The sequence below is a fragment of the Lynx rufus genome, unplaced genomic scaffold (assembly GCF_022079265.1).
Source record: "Lynx rufus isolate CCGP_SWC_20201006 ecotype Redwood Valley unplaced genomic scaffold, mLynRuf1.p SCAF_1, whole genome shotgun sequence".
NCBI classification, from domain to species: domain Eukaryota; kingdom Metazoa; phylum Chordata; class Mammalia; order Carnivora; family Felidae; genus Lynx; species Lynx rufus.
The window spans coordinates 29,166,951-29,192,726 of record NW_025814823.1 but is presented as its reverse complement, the minus strand read 5'-3'; the positions used below and the strand labels follow the sequence as shown (position 1 = coordinate 29,192,726).

The 25,776-nt window shown below is 38.8% G+C and overlaps 1 protein-coding gene across 6 annotated transcripts in view; it reads right to left on the bottom strand.

Moving 5' to 3' along the window:
• The window catches only part of MTRF1 (mitochondrial translation release factor 1), a 51,523-nt gene that overhangs the window by 22,352 nt on the left and 3,395 nt on the right, over positions 1–25,776 (bottom strand). For 5 of the 6 annotated variants that reach the window (XM_047080376.1, XM_047080381.1, XM_047080375.1 and 2 more), the window contains 5 exons: positions 22,029–22,120; positions 20,566–20,647; positions 20,259–20,366; positions 10,679–10,851; positions 2,716–2,833 (listed from right to left, as the gene is read on the bottom strand). In XM_047080376.1, the coding sequence (XP_046936332.1) occupies positions 2,716–2,833; positions 10,679–10,851; positions 20,259–20,366; positions 20,566–20,647; positions 22,029–22,120 (573 nt within the window). The remainder of the gene's footprint in view (positions 1–2,715; positions 2,834–10,678; positions 10,852–20,258; positions 20,367–20,565; positions 20,648–22,028; positions 22,121–25,776) is intronic. The other variant, XM_047080377.1, reaches the window with a different exon arrangement.

The following is a 25,776-nucleotide window of genomic DNA, read 5'->3' as shown; positions in this document are numbered from 1 at the left end:
GGAATGTCCATTCTCATCATGGTTGTTTAATAGTTTTGGAAGTTTTAGCCTCAGCAATCAGACAACAAAAAGAAATAAAAGGCATCCAAATCAGCAAGAAAGAAGTCACTCTTTCACTATTTGCAGATGACATGATGTCATTTATGTAGGAAACATGAAAGACTCCACCACAAAATTGCCAGAACTAATACATGAATTCAGCAAAGTCACAGGATACAAAATCAATGTACAGAAATCTGTTGCATTTCTATACACCAATAGTGAAGCAGCAGAAAAAGAAATCAAGGAATTGATGCCATTTACAATTGCACCAAAAATAATAAGATAACTAGGAATAAACCTAACTAAGGAGATAAAAGATCTGTACTCTGAAAGCTATAGAACACTTCTGAAAGAGGGGCGCCTGGGTGGCTCAGTCGGTTAAGCGGCCAACTTCGGCTCAGGTCATGATCTCGTGGTCCGTGAGTTCGAGCCCCGCGTCGGGCTCTGTGCTGACAGCTCGGAGCCTGGAGCCTGCTTCCGATTCTGTGTCTCCCTCTCTCTGACCCTCCCCCGTTCATGCTCTGTCTCTCTCTGTCTCAAAAATAAATAAACGTTAATAAAAAAAAAAATAAAAAAAAAAGAAAGAACACTTCTGAAAGAAATTGAAGATGATACAAAGAAATGGAAAGACATTCCATGCTCATGGATTAGAAGAGCAAACATTGTTAAAACGTCTATTCGACTCAAAATAATCTACATATTTAATGCAATCCCTATCAAAATTCCAGCAGCATTTTTCACAGAGGTAGAACAAACAAGATTGTATAGAACCACAAAAGACCCTGAATGGCCACAGCAATCCTGAAAAAGAAAACAAATGTGAAGGCACCACAATTATGGACTTCAAGCTGTATTACAAAGCTGTGGTCATCAAGACAACATGGTACCGACACAAAAACATACACTGGATCAATGGAATACTTAACAGAAAACCCAGAAAAAATGACCCACAACCATATGGTCAACTAATCTTCAACAAAGCAGGAAAGAATATCCAATGGAAAAAATATAGTTTCTGACACCCTACACAGAAATAAATTCAAAATGGATGCAAGATCCAAATGTGAAACAGGAAACAATAAAAATTCTAGAGAATAACACAGGCAGCAACCTCTTTCACCCAGGCCGTAGCAAGTTCTTACTAAACACGTCACTGGAGGCAAGGGAAACAAAAGCAAAAATGAACTATTGGGACTTCATCAACATAAAAAGCTTCTGCACAGTGAAGGAAACAATCAGCAAAACTAAAAGGTGACTGACAGAATGGGAGAAGATATTTGTAAATGACATATCAGATAAAGGGTTAGTATCCAAAATCTGTAAAGAACTCAACAAACTCAACACCCCCAAAACAAATAATCCAGTTAAGAAAGGGATAGAGAATATATGAATAGATGTATTTTCTAAAGAAGACATCCAGATGGCTTTCGTCCAGACATGAAAAGATGCCCACCATTGCTCATCATCAGGGAAATACAAATCAAAACCACAACGAAGTATCACTTTACACCTGTCAGAATTAACAACATAGGAAACAAAAGATGTTGGCGAGGATGTGGAGAAGGGGGAACCCTCTTAAAGTGTTGGTGGGAATGCAAACTGGTACTCTGGAGAACAGCATGGAGGTTCCTCAAAAAATTAAAAACAGAACTATCCTACGACCTAACAATTACACTACCAGGTGTTTACCCAAATGATAGAAAAATACTGATTTGAAGGGGCACATGCACCCTGATGTTTATTACAGGATTATCAACAATAGCCAAACTATGGAAAAAGCCCAAATTTCCATTGACTAATGAGTGGATAAAGAAGCTGTGGTATATCAGGGTTCCTGGGTGGCTCAGTTGGTTAAGCATCCAACTTCAGCTCAGGTCATGATCTTACGGTTTGTGGGTTTGAGGCCCGCATCGGGCTCTGTGCTGACAGCTCAGAGCCTGGAGTCTACTTCAGATTCTGTGTCTCCTTCTCTCTGTGCCCCTCCTCCACTTGTTCTCTCTCTCTCTCTCCCAAAAATAAATAAATGTAAAAAAAAATTAAAAAAAAAAGAAGGTGTGGTGTGTTTATATACGCAATGGAATATTACTCAGCCATCAAAAAGAATGCAATCTTGCCATTTACAATGATACGAATGGAACTAGAGTATATTATGCTAGGTGAAGTAAGTCCATAAGAGAACAACAAATACCATATGATTTCATTCATATGTAGAATTTAAGAAACACAACAGATGAACACAGGGTAAGGGAAGGAAAAATAAGATAAAAATAGAGAGGAAGGCAAACGATAGAGACTATTCAAAACAAAGAAGAAACTGAGGGTTGCTGGAATGGAGGCGGGGGGGATGGGCTAAATGGGTGATGGGTATTAAGAAGGTACTTGTTGGGATGAGCACTGGGTGTTATATGTAAGTGATGAATCACTAAATTCTCCTCCTGAAACCAACTATGACACTATATGTTAACTAATTAGAATTTAAATAAAAATTTGAAATGGAGAAAAAAAGCGGAATATGAACACACTGGGGACCTCAGACCCATGATCCCAATGTCAACTTAAAGAGTTGGTGCAAGAAACAAGACACTAACACAAAACTATTTTCTTCTCAATGTTGAATAGTTTTGTAAGATGTAAACACAGGTTAAAAGTACAAAAGCAAAGGGACTTGATTACCTGTGGGGACATGGACGAGTCTGACAGCACTATCAGTTGTATTAACATGCTGACCTCCTGCTCCTTTGGCTCGAAATGTATCTATTCGCAAATCCTTGGGGTCTATTTTCACATCTACCTAGAACCAAAAGTACAACGTAAGTAAATTCTACGTCCAACAAATGTTTTAATACTTAAACTAAGAAAGAGCTTATACCCAAGAAAGAACTGTAAACTCCCTATATCAACTGATGCTATTTTTTGACACTGATTATGTTGCTATGAGATCATGGGGTTAGGCAATCTCTCAAGTTTCCTCACACACCATGCCACAAAGCCACATTTGATAGAAAATATACATATATACGTATGCGTGTACGCATAAAGTTGATCCTCATTATTCCCTGACTATATGCAAATTCACCTACTTTATTTGTTCCCCATATTAATTATTGCTGCACTTTCACAGTCACGAGGTGACATGCGCAGAACTGTACAAACTCCAAGCTGCTCTATATGTGCACATTCCCAGCTGAGGTCGAACAAGGTGACACTTGGCTTTCTTTTTTCACTATGGCCAGAGAATGAAGACAGGAGGGGGCAGAGCAGCGTAGTGCAAGAAGCTTTGGCTCTTGGGTCAGTTGGATGGGGTTTGAACCCCAACTCAGGCATCTGTTAATGAAGTAGCCTCAGGCAAGTCACCTGATACTTGTGAACCTCATTTTCTCTTTGTAAAATAAAGAAAATAGACTCTACCATGACAGGTTACTTTTAAGATTATAATCCATGTAAGATAAATAGATACAGAAATATATAGGTATATAAATATATGTATACACACACATACATATTTCCCCTAGGGGAAATGATGGTTCAATATTTGCTAAATCAGTGTTTGCTGAGACTTCACAAAACATAACTACTGTGAATACTGAGAATCGACTATGTGTACTTATTAGTGGACTAAATGGTAGCATCCAAAAAGATATGTTCATGTTCTCACCACTAGAACCTTATTTGGAAAAAGAGATTTTGCAGCTGTAATTGATTTAAGATGAGATCATCCTGGATTATTCAAATAGGCCCTAAATGTCCTTAGAGGAGAAAGTAGAGGAGAGGAACGTGTGCATTCAGAGCTATCTAGCTTGAATCCAAGGAACACCTAGAGACACTAGAAACTGGAAGTAGCAAGGCAGCCTTCACCCTTAGAAGCTCTGGAAGGAGTATGGTCCTGCCAATACCTTGATTTTAGACTCCTGGCTTCTAGAACTGTGAGAAAATAATTTTTTTTTTCTGTTTCCAGCCCCTAAATTTGTGGTAATTTGTTACACACACACATACACACACACACACACACACACACACACACACACACACACACACATTACAAAATACGATGTTTTTCAGGGGAGAACTAACATCTTGTTCCACATTTACCATTTATTTGTATGAATGGCAGCGAGTATGATTTTTCTCTTTGTAGAGTAATAACAGGGTCAGTTTTAGACTCTAATATACAATTTGGTTATTCTTTTGTTTCCTCTAAAATGAATACTATACTGTGAAGAAAAGATTATACAGCTTTTGTTAAAATATGCCAGTGTTGGCTACCTTAAAATTTCAATAAATGCTAAAGAGAAGTGGGGCACCTGGGTGGCTCAGTCGGTTGAGCATTCGACTTCGGCTCAGGTCATGATCTTGTGGTTTGTGAGTTCAAGCCCCATACTGGGCTCACTGCTCTCAGAGTGTCAGCGCAGAGCCTGCTTCAGATCCTCTGTCCCCCTCACTCTGCCCCTCCCCCACTTGCACGGTCCCAAAAAATAAATACTTTTTTAAAAACAAACACTAAAGAGAAGAGTAATTTCCCATTTTTTGTGGTTACAGTATATTAAATAGTCATGTAGTAAATATATGTATATTATATGTCCTATTCTCTTAAATGTTATAACTACCTAATGACTGTTGGAAAATGCTGAACAAAGAAACAGCGACTTAATGAAATACAAAGAATTTTAAATGTCAATTAAGAGAATAGACTTTGCTCTTTTATGAAAATGAAACTCCACTACATGAGTTTAATTTTCAAGAATATGAAGAGAATAAGAGGATAGGTGAAAATGGGGTGGAAGGAATAAGGAGGGAAGCAAGAAAACTCTATGGTTTTGATTTCTGAACTACATAAATGTTTGCATACACCAAGAGTGAAATTATATAAAAGACGAAAGAAAACTCAAATGCTAATACTTAATAGGAACAGAAACAAATGAATCAAAATATTTACCATAATGATATCATAAGCACATAGAAAAACATTATTTCAGATGGTCTTTGAACATAGTGCTCTGACTATGCTTTCCTGGTAGGCAATATCCTAAGGACACAATTCTTAAACAGTACTCAGTAGTTTGCTAATTTTAAAAACATTTTATATATGCTACATAATAAAGAAAAACATAAATAATTAATGTGATTAAGAAATAAAATTTTTACTCAAGTGTAAAGAGATATAAATACAAAATGCAAGATGGTGAGGAGGAAATACTCCCTTAATGTTAAATTTGAGTTGGTAATACTAGTAATTGGTACCAGTTATTTAAAATCATATGTATATCCTAGCTCTGTACATTAAAGAATCTAAATTTAAGCACACATTAATAATAATGAGCATACATAGTACCCAGCTCTTAATTTCTGGGTATATTTCTCACCAAAAGAAATGAGATCTGACGCCAAGTCTGAGACAGACAGATAGAAGTTGGGCTTAGGATATCTAATTATACCAGAAAGCAAGGGTATGCTCAAAAACTAATGGGGTCATTTCAAAAAGAACTGCCCTAAAAAGGCTACCACTGACCAAATCAGGGACAAATTAAACATTAAACACAACAGTGATTAGAACTCACAAACTGTAAGTCTATAATGAGATCAATAATGAAACAATATTGAGTTTATAATGAGGTAAAATAAAAGACAAAGAAAGAAGGAAGGAGGAGAGAGGATATATTAGTGAGGAAAGTTCTTTACAGAAAAGAATGCCAGTTAATAAATGCAGAAGAAAAGACAGTTAGAATATTACCATCTTGCAACCCCAAAGAAAATAACTGATTCAGGCAAAAAGATCACTAATGGATGTTAAGATCATTGAAAAGTTGTTGGATATAGGATATATGTACCCTAGAGATTCCTCAGGAACTGCAAAGAGAAAAATATAATTTTAAAACGGTGATAGTTTTATGGTCACGATGTTTAAACTAATCCTCACTAAAGTCAGACAATCTGATATCATGTGTCTTCTGATAAAATGCAACACGAATATAAGTGCCTGTAAAGTATTCTTGATCAAAATGAGTAATCTGAGGCGCCCTGGGTGGCTTAGTTGGTTAAATGCCCAACTTTTGATTTCAGCTCAGGTCATGATCTCATGGTCATGAGTTTGAGCCCCACATCGGGCTCTATGCTCATAGCATGGAGCCTACTTCTGATCTTCTGTCTCCTTCTCTCTGCCCCTCCCCTGCTCACGCTCTGTCTCTCTCAAAAATAAATAAACATTAAAAAAAAAAACACACAAAACATATAACCTGAATGCAATAGGATAAAGGAATGAGTTAAAGAGTACCATGAGGAAACAAATTCTATAAGACAAATGGTCTAGACTCTTCAGAAAATTAATGTCATTAAAAAAAAAAGGGTTGGGAGACTGTTCCAACCTTAAAGATATATATGACTTAATGACAAGGTATGAAACTTGATGGAATCCTGATTTAAAAAAAAAAACAAAACCTAGAAATAACTCCACAGAACTCCTAAAACCCTCTGAATTTCCTATGATAAGACTGATGAATTGCACCAAAACCCATAAAATACCAGGAATAAACCTAACCAAAGAGGTGAAAAGTCTATACACTGAAAACTATAGAAAGCTTACAGAAGAAATTGAAGAAGACACAAAAAAATGGAAAAAGATTCCATGCACACGGATAGGAATAACAACTATCGTTAAAATGTCAATACTACCCAAAACAATCTACATATTCAATGCAATCCCTAACAAAGTAACACCAGCATTCTTCACAGAGCTAGAACAAACAATCTTAAAATTTGTATGGAACCAGAAGAGACCCCAAATAGCCAAAGCAATTCTGAAAAAGAAAACTAAAGCTGAAGGCATCACAATGTTGGACTTCAAGCTGTATTACAAAGCTATAATCATCAAGACGGTATGGTACTGACACAAAAACAGACACTTAGATCAGTGGAACAGAATAGAGAACCCAGAAATGGACCCACAAACATATGGCCAACTAATCTTTGACAAAGCAGGAAAGAATATCCAATGGGATAAAGACAGTCTCTTCAGCAAATGGTGCTGGGAAAACTGGACAGCAACATGCAGAAGAATGAACCTAGACCACTTTCTTACACCATACACAAAAATAAACTCAAAATGAATGAAAAACCTAAACGTAAGACAGGAAGCCATCAAAATCCTAGAGGAGAAAGCAGGAAAAAACCTCTTTGACCTTGGCCACAGCAACTTCTTACTCAACATGTCTCTGGAGACAATGGAAACAATAGCAAAAATGAACTCTTGGGACCTCATCAAGATAAAAAGCTTCTGCATGGTGAAGGAAACAATCAGCAAAACTAAAAGGCAACTGACAGGATGCGAGAAGATATGTGCAAATGACATATCAGATAAAGGGTTAGTATCCAAAATCTATAGAGAACTTATCAAACTCAACACCCAAAAAACAAGTAATCCAGTGAAGAAATGAGCAAAAGACATGACTAGACACTTTTCCAAAGAAGACATCCAGATGGTTAACAGACACATGAAAAAATGCTCAACATCACTCATCATCAGGGAAATATAAATCCAAACCACAATGAGATACTACCTCACACCAGTCAGAATGGGTAAAATTAACAGCTCAGGCAATGACAGATGTTGGTGAGGATGCAAAGAAAAAGGGACCGTTTCACACTACTGGTGGGAATGCAAACTGGTGCAGCCACTCTGGAAAACAGTATGGAGGTTCCTCAAAAAATTAAAAATAGAACTACCCTACAACCCAGCAATTGTACTACTAGGAATTTATCCAACGGATACAAAAATGCTGATTTGAAGGGGCACATGCACCCCAATGTTTATAGCAGAACTATCACCAACAGCCAAAGCATGGAAAGAGCCCAAATGTCCATTGACAGATGAATGGATAAAGAAGATATGGCATATATACACAGTGGGAATATTACTCAGCAAAATTATGCTAAGCGAAATTAGAGAAAGACAAATATCGTATGATTTCACTGATACGTGGAATTTAAGATACAAAACAGATGAACATAAGGGAAGGGGAGCAAAAATCACATAAAAACAGGGGGACAAAACATAAGAGACTTTTTTTTTTTTAAAAAATTTTTTTTTTTTAACGTTTATTTATTTTTGGGACAGAGAGAGACAGAGCATGAACGGGGGAGGGGCAGAGAGAGAAGGAGACACAGAATCGGAAACAGGCTCCAGGCTCTGAGCCATCAGCCCAGAGCCTGACGCGGGGCTCGAACTCACAGACCGCGAGATCGTGACCTGGCTGAAGTCGGACGCTTAACCGACTGCGCCACCCAGGCGCCCCAAGAGACTCTTAAATATGGAGAACAAACAGAGGGTTACTGGAGGGGTGGTGGGTAGGGGGATGGGCTAAATGGGCAAGGGGCATTAAGGAAGACACTTGTTGGGATGAGTGCTGGGTGTTATATGTAGGGGATGAACCATTGGATTCTATTCTTGAAATCATTATTACACTATATGCTAACTAAGTTGGATGTAAATTAAAAACAAATTATTAAAAAATAAAGACTGATGCAGGTATTTTGTTGTACACAACAAGCCCCTTTTTAAGTGTATGTTAATAAGAGGTGATTTCTAAAGCCCTTAGATAACCACACGATGGGGGCTGACTGCCAGGGGGACTAATCATGTGATTGGAGGACTGGAATTTTCAGCTCTTCCGCCCCCACCCCAACTTTCAGTGAAAGGAAAGGAGCTGGAGGTCAAATTAATCACTAGTGCCCAATGGTTTAATCAATCATGGCTATGTATAGAAGTTTCCATGAAAATCCTCAAGACACAGGGTTCAAAGAACTTTCAGGCTGGTGAACACGTGGAGGCGCAAGGAGGGTAGTGAACCTAGACAGGGTAGGGGAGCTCTGCACGTCTTCCCACGTACTTTGCCCCATACATCTCTCCCATATGGCTGTTCCTGAATTGTATCTTTTGTAATAAACAACTTTTCATAGTAACTGAGTTCTGTGAGCTACTTCAGTAAATTATCGAGCCCAAGGATGGGGTTGTGGAAACCTCTCAATTCATAGCCACTTGGTCAGAAGCACAGGTGACACCCTGGACTGGTGACTGACCTCTGAAGTGGGAGGGAAGGGAGACTGGTGGGAATGAGCCCCTAGCCTGTGGGGTCTGATGCTATTTCCTGGTAGGTCATGTCAGAATTGAGTTGACTTGTAGGACAGTCACTTGGTGTCCACAGATTATTGAGGAATTGCTTGCTCGCGGAAAAAAAAGCTCGACACACTTCAAGTGGAGAAGTATTCTGTGAGTAAACAGAACGTGCAGGAGTTTTTCCTAGAAGATAATATTACAGAATTATGGCTGATTTTCACAGATAATGGTATTGTTTGAGTAGGAAAATGTCCTAATCTTAAAAGATGTTAAGTTGAAGATTTGGAGGATAAAGCCTCATAGTGTCTGCTATACTTTTTATAGTTATTTAAAAAAATGTGTACACGTACACACATAGGAATCCCGCAAATATGGCAAAATGTAAATGGGTATTGACTACAGGTGAAGGTTATGTAAGTTTTTAGTGGCAGTCTTTCAATTTTCTGTATATTTAAAATAAAATTTTAAAAAGGAAAAAAAAAATAGGCAATATGGCTGTATTCAACTAATAAGATAATAGACCCCATATAGATATTATGTCACTGCCCTCAACATATTATCTGTGGAATTCATTTCCACAGATAAAACTTAAGCAACATTATAAAAACGTTGTGAATTCTGTTTTATGAAGAGAATTGGCTTCTATTTAAAAAGCAAAAGAAAACACCCTGGTGAGGCATAAGAAGGGCAACTTTACCTTGGGAAGAGTTAAGATTTCCCAATATAGACTAGAAAGTTCAATGTGTATCATCAAAAATCAGTTTCCTAGTGCTGGAGAGGATGTGGAGAAATGGGAACCCTCTTGCACTGTTAGTGGGAATGCAAACTGGTGCAGCCACTCTGGAAAACCGTGTGGAGGTTCCTCAAAAAATTAAAAATAGACCTATCCTATGACCCAGCAGTAGCACTGCTAGGAATTTACCCAAGGGATACAGGAGTACTGATGCATAGGGGCACTTGTACCCCAATGTTTATAGCAGCACTCTCAACAATAGCCAAATTGTGGAAAAAGCCTAAATGTCCATCAACTGATGAATGGATAAAGAAATTGTGGTTTATATACACAATGGAGTACTACGTGGCAATGAGAAAGAACGAAATACGGCCCTTTGTAGCAACGTGGATGGAACTGGAGAGCGTGATGCTAAGTGAAATAAGCCATACAGAGAAAGACAGATACCATATGGTTTCACTCTTATGTGGATCCTGAGAAACTTAACAGAAACCCATGGGGGAGGGGAAGGAAAAAAAAATGAGGTTAGAGTGGGAGAGAGCCAAAGCATGAGACTCTTAAAAACTGAGAACAAACTGAGGGTTGATGGGGGGGGGGGGGGGTGGGTGGGAGGGAGGGAAGGGTAGGTGATGGGCATTGAAGAGGGCATCTTTTGGGATGAGCACTGGGTGTTGTATGGAAACCAATTTGACAATAAATTTCATACATTAAAAAAAAAAATCAGTTTCCTAGAAGCTAAGGCTTGTCAGCAAAACACCTGTTAAGCTGAAGTTGTCAATGCCTCCTGGTAAGGTTACCTCATCTGGTTGAGGGAGGACAATGACTGACATGGTTCCTGTGTGAATACGCTGCATTCTTGATGACAGGCCCACCTCGGGGATTCGTTGAACTCGGTGAATCCCACCTTCATACTTCAAATGCTTATATACACTGTCACCAGAAATTCGGGCAGCTGCATGATGTAGCCCACCTAGGAACATAAAATCCAAAAATATTAATTAGTTCTACTTTGAAAGGGATTTGGATCTTAAATGCCCTTACCCCCAGGCCTGAATCCAAGTACAGAGCCAAAGATGAGAACATAAACTAGGTACAAATCTGTATCTTCCCAAGGTCAATTTATTAATATATAAAAGGAAATATACCAAAATATTATTCATGCTTATCTCTGGGGAACAGAAGAACAATATATTTTTTTATTCTACTTTTTATACTTTTGTTTCTAAACATTCTGTAATGAACAAAATTTACTTCTCTAAAATTTTTTCTAGAAAAAAAATACTGGGACATTTTCTTCAGTGAACTACCCTATGCAAGTGTAGGCCAGTGTGGTGCCTATATAAAAGAAGGCTCACTAACATAAGAATTTATGTATTTATTTTAATTTATTTACTGTTTATTTTTGAGAGACAGAGAGAGAGACAGAACATGAGCAGGGGAGGGGCAGAGAGAGAAGGAGACACAGAATCTGAAGCAGGGGAGGGGCAGAGAGAGAGGGAGACACAGAATCTGAAGCAGGCTCCAGGCTCTGAGCCATCAGCACAGAGCCTGACGTGGGGCTTGAACTCACCAACAGTGAGATCATGACCTAAGCTGAAGTCGGATGCTTAACCGACTGAGCCATCCAGGTACACCTTTATTTTTTTATTAAAAAAAAATTTTTTTTAGCATTTATTTATTTTTGAGAGACAGAGTGTGAGCAGGGGAGGGGCACAGAGAGAGGGAGACACAGAATCTGAAGCAGGCTCCAAGCTCTGAGCAGTCAGCACAGGGTCTGATGGGGGGCTCAAACTCACGAGCCGTGAGATCATGACCTGAGCCGAAGTCAGACGCTTAACTGCTTAACTGTCTGAGCCACCCAGGTGCCCCTCAGGTGCTCATTTAAAAAATAATTTTTTAGGGGCGCCTGGGTGGCGCAGTCGGTTAAGCGTCCGACTTCAGCCAGGTCACGATCTCGCGATCCGTGAGTTCGAGCCCCGCGTCGGGCTCTGGGCTGATGGCTCAGAGCCTGGAGCCTGTTTCCGATTCTGTGTCTCCCTCTCTCTCTGCCCCTCCCCCGTTCATGCTCTGTCTCTCTCTGTCCCAAAAATAAATAAATGTTAAAAAAAAAAATTTAAAAAATAATTTTTTAATGTTTATTTATTTTTGCATGATGAATAATTCTATATAGGTCCTCCCAAGTTTTCAAGAATCTGTTGAAATTTAGCTCTTGCTTATTTATCTGTGGAACATGAAGATAAATACAAAAAAATCTTCATGCCTAGGTTAGCCTTTTCTTATTGGACATATTTTTTTTATATTTTTATTATAAAATAATACAGACATGGGGTACTTGAGTGGCTCAGTTGGTTAAGCATCTGACTCTTGGTTTTGGGTCAGGTCATGGTCTCACAGTTTTCGGTTTGAGCCCTGCATCAGGCTACACTCTGACACTATAATGAACTAGGGTCATTTTAATCATATGAAGATACTATTTTTAAAATACCACTATAAATCCAGGATTTGAGTATATCTATCATGTTTAAATCAATTGCAACTATTATCAATGAAGCTCAACTTGTCCATCTTTGTCCAGCAGGTGCTTTTTCAAGGTAATTTCTGAGTTCTTGTAGAGCATAACAGAGTTCTTACTATGGTATAACAAAATTTCCCAGGATTATCCTGAACTTTTCCCCCCCCAAAACCTGGAATCAGTGATCTCTCCAAGAAGCCTTCATTCCTTTCAGAGAGAAATAATACTTCAATATTTTTAATATTTGGGCAATAGGAATGTTCACTATTACTGGGTCGGTCATTGATTCCAGGTCTTTGTGTAGACAGAGACAGGAAATACGTCGAGTTCATACCGATGTTGGGAGACAACTCTGTATCGGTTTCTTGCATTTCTGCACATCTTGCAAATAAGGCACTGCCTGTCCTCTCGTTCCAGAAAATATTTTTAAGAGTGTTTGCATAGGAAACAGCTTTGGAGGTGCATCTCCCTCCAGAGCAAAGGACAAGTTTGCTTATGGCCTTGGAAGGTAAAGGTAGAGTCTCCTTGTTAGAGCAATGGGCAAGCATGCTTACTTAAAAATTTTGAGATCTCTAAGCTCAGAGTTCCTCTCATATAATGAAACCTACTGCATAGGCAGTTATCTGGCTTTGAGTTGCCTTATAGGACCTGTGGCTCACTGAACCAAAACAAAAATGGTGATATTCTGCTTACTGCTATTGCGAGCAATAACCTGTCCTCTGTCTCTGACCCACAAAACTGTGGCGTGCTAACTTGTTAGCTTGCAAGTAGGGCAAAATCTCAGACCGTTTGCAGTTCTTGACAATTAATACTTCCAGGGTAAATTCAAGATGACAGCCTCTTCTCTATTGCTCTTGTCTTCCATTCCAAGAATCTTGGTTCTTAAGGACAGGGAAGATACTACAATATCTCATAATTATTCATCTATTTTATCCCATAGTACACATACAACAGTCTAGAATAACTATGCTAGTTCTGCCACAACATGATTACTAAAAACATTAAAAGTTGCTCTTCCTGTTCTCCCATTTTTCAAATGATTGTATTCTATACTGTCAGATACAGTTCTAAAACACTATTATTTTCCTTAGTCCTCAAATAGACCTAGTTCTGCAGGTAACCACATGCATGCTCACCTCTACTCCTTATGTTGATTCTTCATATTTTAGTTGTCTAAACTTTTATCTTCTAGTAGATTCCTCAGAAAGGGAACATGGGAAAAGGACTTCTTGAATCGCTGCATATTGAGAAGTTTGTATACTTATACTCATAAGTCAGTTTTGCTGCTTATAAAATCCTTAACTCAAACTTCCTTCCCCTGGGTTAACTATGCTGCCACTGCTGCTGCCATGTTCCTAAGATGTTTCTAGTGAAGACTCAGTGCTCTGACGTCAGATCTAACCACTTGGTTTCTAAAGTCAGCATGGTGGACAAAAATTGGCCATAATTTTAGATTACCCTAGAAAATGACTTAGGAAGGTAACTTATCAGAGACTGACATACCCTCTCTTTTTAAGATTTTATTTTTAAGTTATCTCTACATCTAACGTGGGGCTCAAACTCACAACCCCAGGATCAAGAGTCGCACGTTCCACTGACTGAACCAGCCAGGCGCCCCTGACACACTGTCTCTTAGTAAGTCCAACACGGCTGGTCTTCCTCCAGCGATGGAACAAATTACTGTTTATCTTCCTGAATACCAGATAAAGAAGCTGACTAGCATTTAGCAGTCAGATGATATGAAAAATGTAATTGTTTATCATTAATACTCAGTGTAGTCAGATGCTCATATTATGAAAGATACCTAGAAACTGAGACAGAGTGAGGCCACAACAATTAAATTTTCCATCTCATACTCACTCTGTACTTTTAATATTATTCCCCTCACCACCCCCCCCCCTTTACCTACTTCATGTTGAGGGCACATATTTGAATTTATATGACCTGAAAGGAGAAGGCTGCAACTTTACTGTACAGATTACTAGAGCCAATCTTAGGCTGCCTGGGTTCAAATTTAAGCTTTTCCTCTTCCTAGTGTGTGTCCACAGGCAAGTTATTTCATTTGTTCATGCTCTGGTTTCCTTACTTGTAAATGATAACTATAACTAGGGCTACAGTATGGAAAGCCATTCACATTGCAGACTATGTGAGTAGTGCTTCAAGGCATAAGTAAGCATATGATATAGTGCTGAATTCAACCTACCTCCAAGGGTTGTTGTGAGGAATAACTGAGATAAACACTTGTAGAGCATTTAGCAGTATTGACATTTAGCCATCAATAAGTATCAGTAGTTCAGTTACTGAGAGTGTATCATTGGCTCTCCTGGGCCAGTCTGATATCATGTGGAAGAGAATGATGATCCCTGTGAACTGGGGCGCCTGGGTGGCTCAGTCAGTTAAGAGGCCGACTTCAGCTCAGGTCACGATCTCGCAGTCCATGGGTTTGAGCCCCGTGTTGGGCTCTGTGCTGTCATGACAGCTCAGAGTCTGGAGCCTGCTTCAGATTCTGGGTCTCCCTCTCTCTCTGCTCCTCCCCTGCTTGCTCATTCTCTCTCTCTCTCTCTCTCTCTCTCTCTCAAGAACAAACAAAGATCCTGTGAACTAAATTATGATGTAGGGCAGAAATGATATACCTCTGAGGTAGGAGAGTGAGGTGCACTGCTGGCCTTGCCAGCTGAAAGAAAACTGCTTTTGGTGGTCCTAACTGGCAGGTGTGGAGAAAAAAAAGTATTTGTCAGATCAACAGCTACATACCAGGTATCAGGGGCTGTGAATTTGCTCAAGCAATGAAACCACATCTGGTACAGCTGCTGTCATTAGAATCACCAGCTGGCTAAGCTTATAATAATCCACTGTCATTCACTGGGATCTGATCTACCTTCTTTATAGGTCAAATAAACAAGTTGAAAAGGGATGCGGTAGGAATCATCAACCGTGCATCTTTTAAGTCCTTGATGGTGGCACTAATCTCTGCAATCTCTTTAGGAAGGCAGCATTGCTTTTGGTTTACTATTTTCCTAGGCAGAGGCAATGCTGATGGCTCCTACTTGGCCTTTCTCATCATCTAGTCCTCACCCCACAGGTCAAGGAAAATAATATGGGATTCTGCCAGCTGCTGAGTATATCTGTTCCAGCTATGTATCCAGAACTGGGAAACCATTGCAGGATGGGTTTGGGAACCCACCAGGCCCACTGTGAGAGGAACCTGTACTAAAACTATTCTTCACCTGCCCTCCACAAGCCTCTCTTCTAAGTGCTGGGCCACAGTGATGTTTTGGGTCTCCTGGAATCAGTGTCATTTCAGAGCCAGTGTCCAGTAGTCCCTGAAAAGTCTGGTTATTTCCTTTTCTGCAGGACACAGTTACCCTTGGAAAAGGCCACAGATCCCTTTTGGGAGAATGCTGAGAGAAGAGTGAAGAGTATAAATATTTGGCAATATACTGGGGTCCTTCCTCAAGGGGACCCAGCATCCCCTTTATTCAAGGGGTTTGGGCCTGTAAACCGGCTCAGGTCTGACAACTGATTGAGGAGCCATGACTTGTTTTTATGATTAAAGTTAGATTTCTGTTCACTTGACCTAACACTTTTCTGCTTATACAGATCAAGTAAGAATTTACGGGGGTTCCTATCTATTTTCCCTCTAGAGACGCCATGGTCAACTAGCCAATGCCATAGGTCTATACGCATCAAACTACTGACTGCTGCTTTGACTCTGCTGTCCATGACAGCAACTGTACCCACCTTGCCTCTGCTGCTGAGTGCTGCCACTTGCCCCCTGCCACCCTGAAATCCAATTACTCCCATTGCATTTAGGTTTCCCAATTGAGCTACCAAAGTCCCCACTCTAAGGTCTGGCTGACAGAGAAGAGCAATCATAGAGCTCTTCAAGGATGCCAGGGCTCCCCTTACAAATTTATTTCTCACATCTGTGGTAAAAAGTATGTCTTCTGGACACATAAAATGAATCATCACATTACATTAAGCGACCTTTCCCTGAATTTAACTGGCAAGCAGAGTATAGCAAAACATAATTATAAACATTAAACTGTTGGGAGGGAGGAGATAATGTAATACACTTCATAGAATCCCTTTAACTTGGAATATATTTCAATTTATCAGATACCCAGTATACAGAATAACAGAGTTCAGACTTATACTACATATCCAGAGCTCTTGCCCTCTACTGCTTCCACAAAAACTATCTTTAATCATTTAGTTTGGACTATTTATGGAATGACTGAGTATTATCCCTATCTGTACCTACGGTCACAAAACTACAAGACTTTAAGTCACTCGATACATGAATTTTTGCATGAAAGTATGTTTTCTTTCAACCTTAGCTTTTAGGGCTGTGTGAATCTTTGGAGTTCCTCGCCATTTCAATTAAATATTAAAATGTATAGAGAGAATTTAACATACATAGTTTATAAGGTAGGTACTTTTTACCCCTCTATTTTAGCCTTCCTAGTCACATCTTTTCTTCTCCTAATTATAAATAAATCAACTTTTAAGTATTTTATAATTATAATAAGTAGAGGTTTATTCTTAGTCTTTAATTAAAAAAATTTTTTTTTAACGTTTATTTAGTTTTGAGAGAAAGAGAGACAGAGCACAAGCAGGGGAGGGGCAGACAGAGAAGGAGACACAGAATCTGAAGTAGGCTCCAGGCTCTGAGCTGTCAGCACAGAGTCCGATGCAGGGCTTGAATCCACAAACCGTGAGATCATGACCTGAGCCGAAGTCGGACGCTTAACCAGCTGAGCCACCCAGGCACTCCACTTAGTCTTTAATTTTACAGGTATAGAGTAAGATATTTAAATTTTTCCTCCTTTAAAAAAAAGTCCTTTTTGGAGTGCCTGAGAGGCTCAGTTGGTTAAGGGTCTGACTCTTGATTTCGGCTCAGATCACAATCTCACAGTCTGTAAGCCCGCCATGGGACTCTGCGCTTGGGATTCTCTCTCTCCCTCTCTCTCTGCCCCTCCCCTGCTTGCACGAACGCTCTCTCTCTCTCAAAATAAATAACTTACCTTTTTTACTTTTTAAGGTATCTCTATTTTATTTTTCCAGTAAGTCAGTCTATCTAAAAGAAAGGTTTCCCAAACATTGTCTAGGAATTGTTTAGGCTGCTCTACACTCCTGGAACAGAATCTCTTTCCCTGTTGTTATTGAGTTCATCTTTTGTTCTTGAAAACTGGATTCAAAATATACATCTGAGAGGTCATGATGACATTTACCACTATTCCCTTTTATAATGCTGTTTCTAAAAATTTTATTTTTTTAAGTAATCTCTATACCCAACGTGGGGCTTGAACCCGTAACCCTGAGATCAAGAGTAGCATGCTCCACCAACCAAGTCAGCCAGGTGCCCCATAATGCTACTATTTCTGATTATATTCTCCTTTAAACTCTCTCCTCTCTTGCTTCCATAATATTATATTGTCCTTGGGGCGCCTGGCTGGCTCAGTCGGTAGGGCATGTGACTCTTGATCTTGGGGTCATGAGTTCAAGCCCCATGTTGGGAATAGATATTACTTTCTAAACATACTATTATGCAGTCCTCATCCTTTTTCTGCTTATCTGACTCCTCTCTTTCTTTTGCCAACTAGTTAATCTTTCTAAATGTGGCCATTCTCTAGGTTCCGATGCCTTACATGTTCCCTCTCCATAGACTCTCCCTCACGTATTCTCTCAGTGTTAGATGTGGCTATTGAATCTTTCTCCTTGATGCTGTTCTCTCACCCAAGCTCTGGCTACACAACTTCAGCATTTAGTGCATATTTCTGAATGGGTGTTCACTATAACCAGAGATTTAAGAATTCACTCTGCGTTCCATCTTGAATGAATGTTGTAGTCTTCCCAGCTAGAAAGATTAGAATCCCGGTGGCTCATCTTGTTTGTGTCAGAATAGACTATGAGGATGGGGATGTATGATTCTGGATCTGACAAACTTAAGTTTAATCCTGGGACTGCCATTACTTACCATGTGATCTTGGATTAGGTACTTACTCTCTGAGCCTAACTCCTCATCTGTAAAATGGGATTAATAATATCTATCTCACAAGGCTATGAAGATCAAACCACCTACACTGCACCCTGGACATGGGGGCAAGCACTAGGCCCTCTTTTGTCCATTCTTCCTTTGAAGATCTCCCATGTGTCTACTGCCAAGTGTAAATCTTAGTAATACCTGGATTTCTCTAATAACCTCTCTGCAGTCTGCTTAAATCTAGCTTCTTGATCCATCCTGCAAATTGCTGTCTAAATAATCTTAAAATATGTATTTATCAAGTCGTATGTTTATTGATAAAATCTCCAACAGCTCTCTACTCCCCAACAATCAAGGCCTGTTCAGCTTTCAAGGCTGTTCAAACTCTACTCCCTTAAACTCATTTCCTATGACCTCCTATCACAAATGTGCTCTGGGTAAACTGGGGTCCTCATTGTCCTTCACACACACCAAGATCTTTCCTACCACCACATTGTTGCTCTGGTGGCTCCTTCCCTCTGCTTTCAATTCCTCTTTCCTGACCACTGGCTGTATTGAAAACCTGTACCAAGCACAACTTTCTTATTCATTCATTTTCCTCCACTGTTTAACCTACTTCAATCCTTCTTCCTTTTTCCTGAGAGTTTGCAGTTTATTATTGGGTATCAATGTATAACCAAGAAGATAAAAACTTTCATATGGCTTAAAAGAATGGGGAAAAAAAAAAGAATTACTACCAGATGTTCTGATTTAACATAATTGAGTATTTAAAAGTTTAAGGACTTGTATTGTTTGCTATTGTTTACATTGTATAAGTTTTTATCTGCCCAACTAGAGTGGTGTCTTAAAAATAAAGACAAATGATTAACTTTTTCTGCATTTCCATAAAAATTGAACACATAAAAAAAAATAGATGCAAAGTCAGGAAACTCACACATGGTGCTGAGGGAAGGTAGAGAAAATGCTACTAAGGGCAATGAAATGAAGAGAGAAGTTGAGAGAATAAAAATGTGAGAAAAGTTTTTGAGATAATATGAAATAGAGAGAAGATTCTTTTTTTAACTTCAACATTATGATAATAAGAATATAAGGTGGATGGAGTATGTTCAAAAGAGAGCTTGAAGAAAGCTCAGAAAGTTAAAATCCTTTATGAAGAACGATTTCAATGGATTTGGCAGAGAAGCATAAGGCTGAACCACTGGCAGACCAGATTTTTGGAAAGACTATTTTGTTATGAATATTTAACCTTTCAGATTATAAAAATTAAAGAGGTTAAAAAAGAATCTAATACATCATTAGCCACTCAGTCTAACTGATAATACTTTCAGGTTGTATCCCATAAATGATAAAGTTCTTAACAGCAAAAACCTTAACACATCTTTCTTTGAATAGAGAACAATGAGTTTCAAGGCAAGGTATATCTATCCTTCCCAGAGAAGTTTTCTCTAATTCAGACATTCCTTCCTTCACTACATCCCACTCCTGGTTAAGACCCCTATTAGGGTAAAGCTGCTGAGAATGATGAGCCTGTATCACAGCATTTAGTAGATACAGATAAAATGTTTTAAAAAATGGGAGGGGCACTTGGGTGGCTCAGTTGGTTAAAAGCCCATCAGACTCTTGATTTCACCTCAGGTCATGAGCCCATGGTTTATAGGCTGGAGCCGTGTTGGACTCTGTGCTCCCGGAACGGAGCTTGCTTGAGATTCTCTCTCCCCACTTCTCGCTGCCCCTCCCCCACTTGTGCATGCGTGCACTCTCTCTTTCAAAATAAAAAAGAAAAATTTAAATAAAAAATGGGCCCACATGGTTCTAATGGAGATCAGACGTAAAATAATTTTTAGCATCATCTATGGACAAAATCCTCAAATATGCCTACCGTAATCAGCTGGTGTATAATTCAGAAGTTCAAATTTCCAGTTTTTATAGCTTGAATAATTCTGGTACATATCAAATATTTCCCGGGTAAACTGCTGGCAGATATCACCTAAAAAAATATATATACAAAAAATATTCAGCACAAATTTTTAAGAGAGCCATTCTTAGGTACAGGCCTCTTAGGAAATGAGTAACTGGTTCCACAGTGAAACACATTTAATGGACTTTTAAAGTTAAAGTGTGTCAAACCAAGGTAAAATTTAAGTATTTTTTTCTTGGATTATTTATAATAAAATTATTTAACTGACCTCCAGTAGTTCTTCCAGATGTCACCTCTAAAAGAACGTCATTTTTGTCATATTTCTCTTTTGGCACTAGACTCTGGAAAAGCTGAAAAAGGGGGAAAAAATCAGCATTTGTGTGTATATTTTCTATGGTATACTATTGCTTGATTTTAGATAAAAGACCTCCAAACATTAAAAAATCAATAACACAATCATATAGCATTCCAACAAGGTCTAGTCATTAAATGCTATAAGTGGACCAGACCTAAAATAAGTGATCAGTTCATGCTAACAATGGAGCTACTTGTCAGGGTATTCTCCACAATGTTATCAGACAATCTTAATTTTCTAAAATGTCCAAGTGTAGATCAAAGTCCAGAGTGTTCCATTCAATTTTTTCGGATTTTGCCTCTTATTAGTTCTGAACAGTAGCTTCTTTCATCTAATGAATGAAGTAAAACTTTGAAAGTCTTCACTTGCCGAAAATAAGGACTCCTTCCATATGACTATTCTCTCCTGCCATAGAGGACAGCAGGCCCCAGGTCATGCCCTGTGTTCTCAGGAGAGCTGCTCTGCTTAAAGAATGAATGTACTGAGGTCCCCCAGGATAAGGCCCAAATAGTTTGAGCTGTGAAAAGAAAACAAGGGGCTTCCTAATAAAGAAAGTAACTAGCTTCCCTCTAAAGAAGAAAAAGGAAGCAGTTTTATTTTTTATTTATTACTAAAAGGTCTTGCAAATCAAACTAAAAGTTCCTACGTGTCATGACTCTACTGCTAATTTTTGAAATACGCCGTCTCTGCTAGAAATGATAGTTTATGGGAGAGAATATCAGACCAAGAGTGACACCCTACTTCTGGTTGACTTGCTGGTTAAATCACAGTAACCGGTAACTCCACCTCATTCCTCTCAACAAGCCCCACTATGGATCCCAGAATAGGGAGACTGATTGCAGGAAGATGGCAAATAGGACAGAAGCAAAGACAGTATACAGACAGCACTGTTTCTCGCTGTCCTTTAAACAAATCATCTGTTGAACTACAAGGAGCTAAATACTTGTGTGAACCAACTGTGTCTACACCCTTTGATTTGTCCCATTCTATCCAGAAAGCAAATTTTCAATCCTTAATTAACACAATCACTGCGAATACCTCCCCCTTTTCTAAGGCTTAAAAACTGTTGATTCTTCCTCTTGGTGAACTAAATTTCTTTACCAACATCTGTCTCCTTGCCTGGCAAGTTAATAGCTTTGGAATATGGTTGCTCTTGGAGGAGGGGGAAAGGTGATATTTTATTCTTTGGCATCCCAATGGCTTCAATCTCATTATTCAATCTGTAGCAGATTACAGTATTAAACCCAGCTTAATCATTTATTATAAAAGAAGGCTTAATAAACTGGTGTTGGAAAGTACTTTGAGCACAATATATCCTAGCAAAACAATATTCTTTTATATTAACAAAATTGAGTAGTCTGCCACCTAAAACATACCTCACTGTATAACATATTGATTTTTTGAACCATGGTTTGTCTCTCTTCCAATGCAAGTTCTTGTAACTGCTTTTCATCTTGTTGATTTAGATCTACAAAACAGCAACAGAAATGATAAATGTTTTAAAATACTCATAGAGAAACTCTTAAACAGCTACTTAATCTCTGCCTACTAAGTTTTATTTCAGTTGTGAAGTAAAGGGATTATACAAAAGAACAGTTAGAATAGACAATATCAATTAATAAGTACTTGTGAACTTTGTCTAAAAAAGTCAGCGTGAAAAGAAGTATGACGGGTGCCCCAAAGAGTTTATGATTTGAATGTGTACAATTAATTCTAGAAATCGATGATTGTTTAAGGAACTGGTTCATTAAATATAAACCCAAGTAAGGAGAGTTTTGGAGAAAATTGGGGTGACCACTTTTTGTCTTCAAGGTGGCAGCCATTACTCCACACACGGTGGGTAATCTAGCATGGCTAGTAGAGCCTCCATTTTTTTCAAAGTCAGAAATAAGAACTCTTAAAAGTTTGAAGTCTCTTGAAATGTTTATCCCTAGCAAACATTTTTTAAGAACACCATGCAGGTCAAACAAAACATCTTTGTAACCTCTGTTTTATGGAAACAATGGTCCTTTTCACATCATTTCAAAAGCAGAAAGTTAAATCATAGAACTCCCAACAAGAAAGCTACCAATGAGAGACAGTAGCCAAGCTTGGTGGATCTCATAACCTTTGCCTCCATTGCTAGATACCGAGACTCCATTTGTTAGTGGCAATGCTTGCAAATTGAGGTAGAAATTGTTGATTCTTAGCAAGAAAACAGAAATGAAAAAATCATAATCATAAAAGAGAGAAGGCTCTTGAAACTTCTTCCCTAGTCATGGAAGCCATTAAGGTCTGGTGGGATTCTATGCCTCTTTCATGCTTTCAACATTTAACACTTATTATGCGCCAGATACTTTGCTACTTGTTGGGAACACAAGGATAAATAAAACAGGATTCTAGGCCTCAAGTGGCTCAGCGTGGTGGGAAAGATGGACACGTACACAATTAAAACATGTGATATGACAGTGCCATGGAGGCATAAAGGAGGGGGTCTAACCCAGACTTCAGCACTTGAGAAAGGCTTTCTGATAAGGTGCCAAACTAAATTCTAATTATGGATCATCTGTTGCAGAATTGTAATATCACTAGTGGCCCCACAGTATGCACTTATGCCACAAATGGAAACCAGCATGACAATACTCCGTATAGATACTTGGTAGGTCAAAAGAAAAACGTGATTTGCAGTCACATAAAATTATTTTTGTGGCCTCTAACTGTTTACTGATCTATAAAATCCAACTTAATTCAATTTCATTATATCAACAAAGGTTTGTCTATTATATCCTATGTTTGGTGCTGCAGGAAATATAAAGATGAGTGAGACACAGGCTCTGTCCTTGAGAACAGATGATGAGGGAAGGGGCAGAAGTTAATTAACTTTTTTTTTTACTGTTTATTTTTGACAGAGACAAAGACAGAGTACGAGCAGAGCAGGGGAGAGCAGAAAAAGAGAGACACATAATCCAAAGTAGGCTGTCAGCACAGAGCCTGACACGGGGCTCGAATTCATGAGCTGCGAGATCATAACCTGGGCTGAAGTTGGACGCTTAACCGACTGAGCCACCCAGGGACCCCAAACCAATTAACTTTTAAGACAAAGGATCAAAATTCAAAACAGAGAAAGGTAAACTTATTTGTTTTACAGAGGGGATTGAGGCCAAAGTATGACATCCAAGCCATACGTAAAAGGGGACTGAATTTTAACAAGGTGACATTGGTGGGTAACAGTAAGTGCAAAGACAGACATGGGATGATACTGGAATATTTAGGGAACGGTGAGTTATCTATTTTTCTTGGAAAGTAGCGTATGCAATGGGAATTAACGCACTACACAGAGAGGCTGGTGTCACTCTGCAGAGGCTCTTAAATGCCAAATCAAGAAACATGTATTTATACGCAATGGGAGCTACTGAAAATTCTGAGCAGGGGAGTAATAGATTAAGGTTGCACTTGGACTGGGAAAGCCTGTAAGTGGTACAAGTTAGGAATTTATCGTAATCATTCAGGATGAGATATAATAAAGATATAAATGAGCAGAAAGAATAGAAGGGGACTGTTGAAAGGTATACCACAGAGGTAGAGCCTCCTGGACTTTGAATCATTGTGCAGTGGATAAGAACAGAGGCTGTGGAGTCTCACTGATTGGGTTCAAATCCTTACTCCTCACCTGACTGGCTGAGTGACCTTTAACATCTTAAGCTCTCAGTTGCTTCATCTATAAAATGAAGATTTTACCTCAGCAGATTATTGTGAATATTCAAATGAGGTAATATTCGTAAAATACTTAGCTTAAGTGCCTGGCACATAGTAAGACAGGAAATGTAGCTTTTATTAGAGAATAGCAGAATTGCAGACCTAGAAAACATTTCAGAAGCAATCCAATCCAGTCTTAATTACACATGATACAACCAAGGCTGAAGAAGGTTATGTCAATTTAATTTAGAAAGCATTTAGTCAGTTTCTATTATGTGCAAAGAACTTTCCCAAAACCAATGAATTACAAATTTGAGTGGCATAATACAAAAGAGTAAAAAAAGTCCTCATTAAACAATAGGTGAGAAACTCATGGTACCACCAACAAAAGGCAGGACAATACAAGTCTTTGGAAATCCAGAAATTTATAGGTGTAACTGTGACTGGCCTTGACGTTGCTTAATGTCTCTAACACTTAATGAAACAGGATGAAGCACAGGGGAAAGTTTAGAAACTAAAAGCTTAAAGCACTATCTGGATAAAGGTTGAATCCCAGGTTAGTTCATCATATTTTTCTCTCAACTTGTGTACATTTTGGAAAATTTTCATATAAGGAAAAATGTTAAGGCAACAGCAATATTAAGAAACACTAAAATTAAAAATACACATCTCACATCATATATAAAATTAATTCAAATAGATCAAATAATTAAATATAAGGCTAAAAATATAACTCTCAGAAGTAAACACGATTGGGGCGCCTGGGTGGCGCAGTCGGTTAAGCGTCCGACTTCAGCCAGGTCACGATCTCGCGGTCCGTGAGTTCGAGCCCCACATCGGGCTCTGGGCTGATGGCTCAGAGCCTGGAGCCTGTTTCCGATTCTGTGTCTCCCTCTCTCTCTGCCCCTCGCCCGTTCATGCTCTGTCTCTCTCTGTCCCAAAAATAAATAAACGTTGAAAAAAAAAAAAAATTTAAAAAAAAAAAAAAAAAAAGAAGTAAACACGATGTACCCTTTGTGACCTTAGATTACACAACAGTTTCTTAGATAGGACACCAAAAACACAAGCAACAAGAAAAAAAAAAAGATAAATCTGACATCATGAAAATTAAATATTATGGTGCTTCAATCTTTTTTTAAAAAGGGGGGGAAGGGGCAGCTGGCTGGCTTAGTAGATAGAGCATGCGACTCTTGATCTTGTGGTTGTGAGTTCAAGCCCCACGTTAGATGTAGAGATTACTTAAAAACAAAATCTCAGGGGCGCCTGGGTGGTTCAGTTGGTTAAGCGTCGGACTCTTGATTTTGGCTCTGGACATGATCTCACGGTTCATGGGTTCAAGCTTCCCATCAGGCTCTGTACTGACAGAGCCTGCTTGGAATTCTCTCTCTTCTCCTCTCCCCTCTCAAAATAAATAAACAGACATTAAAAAAAAATAAGATCCTAAAAAAA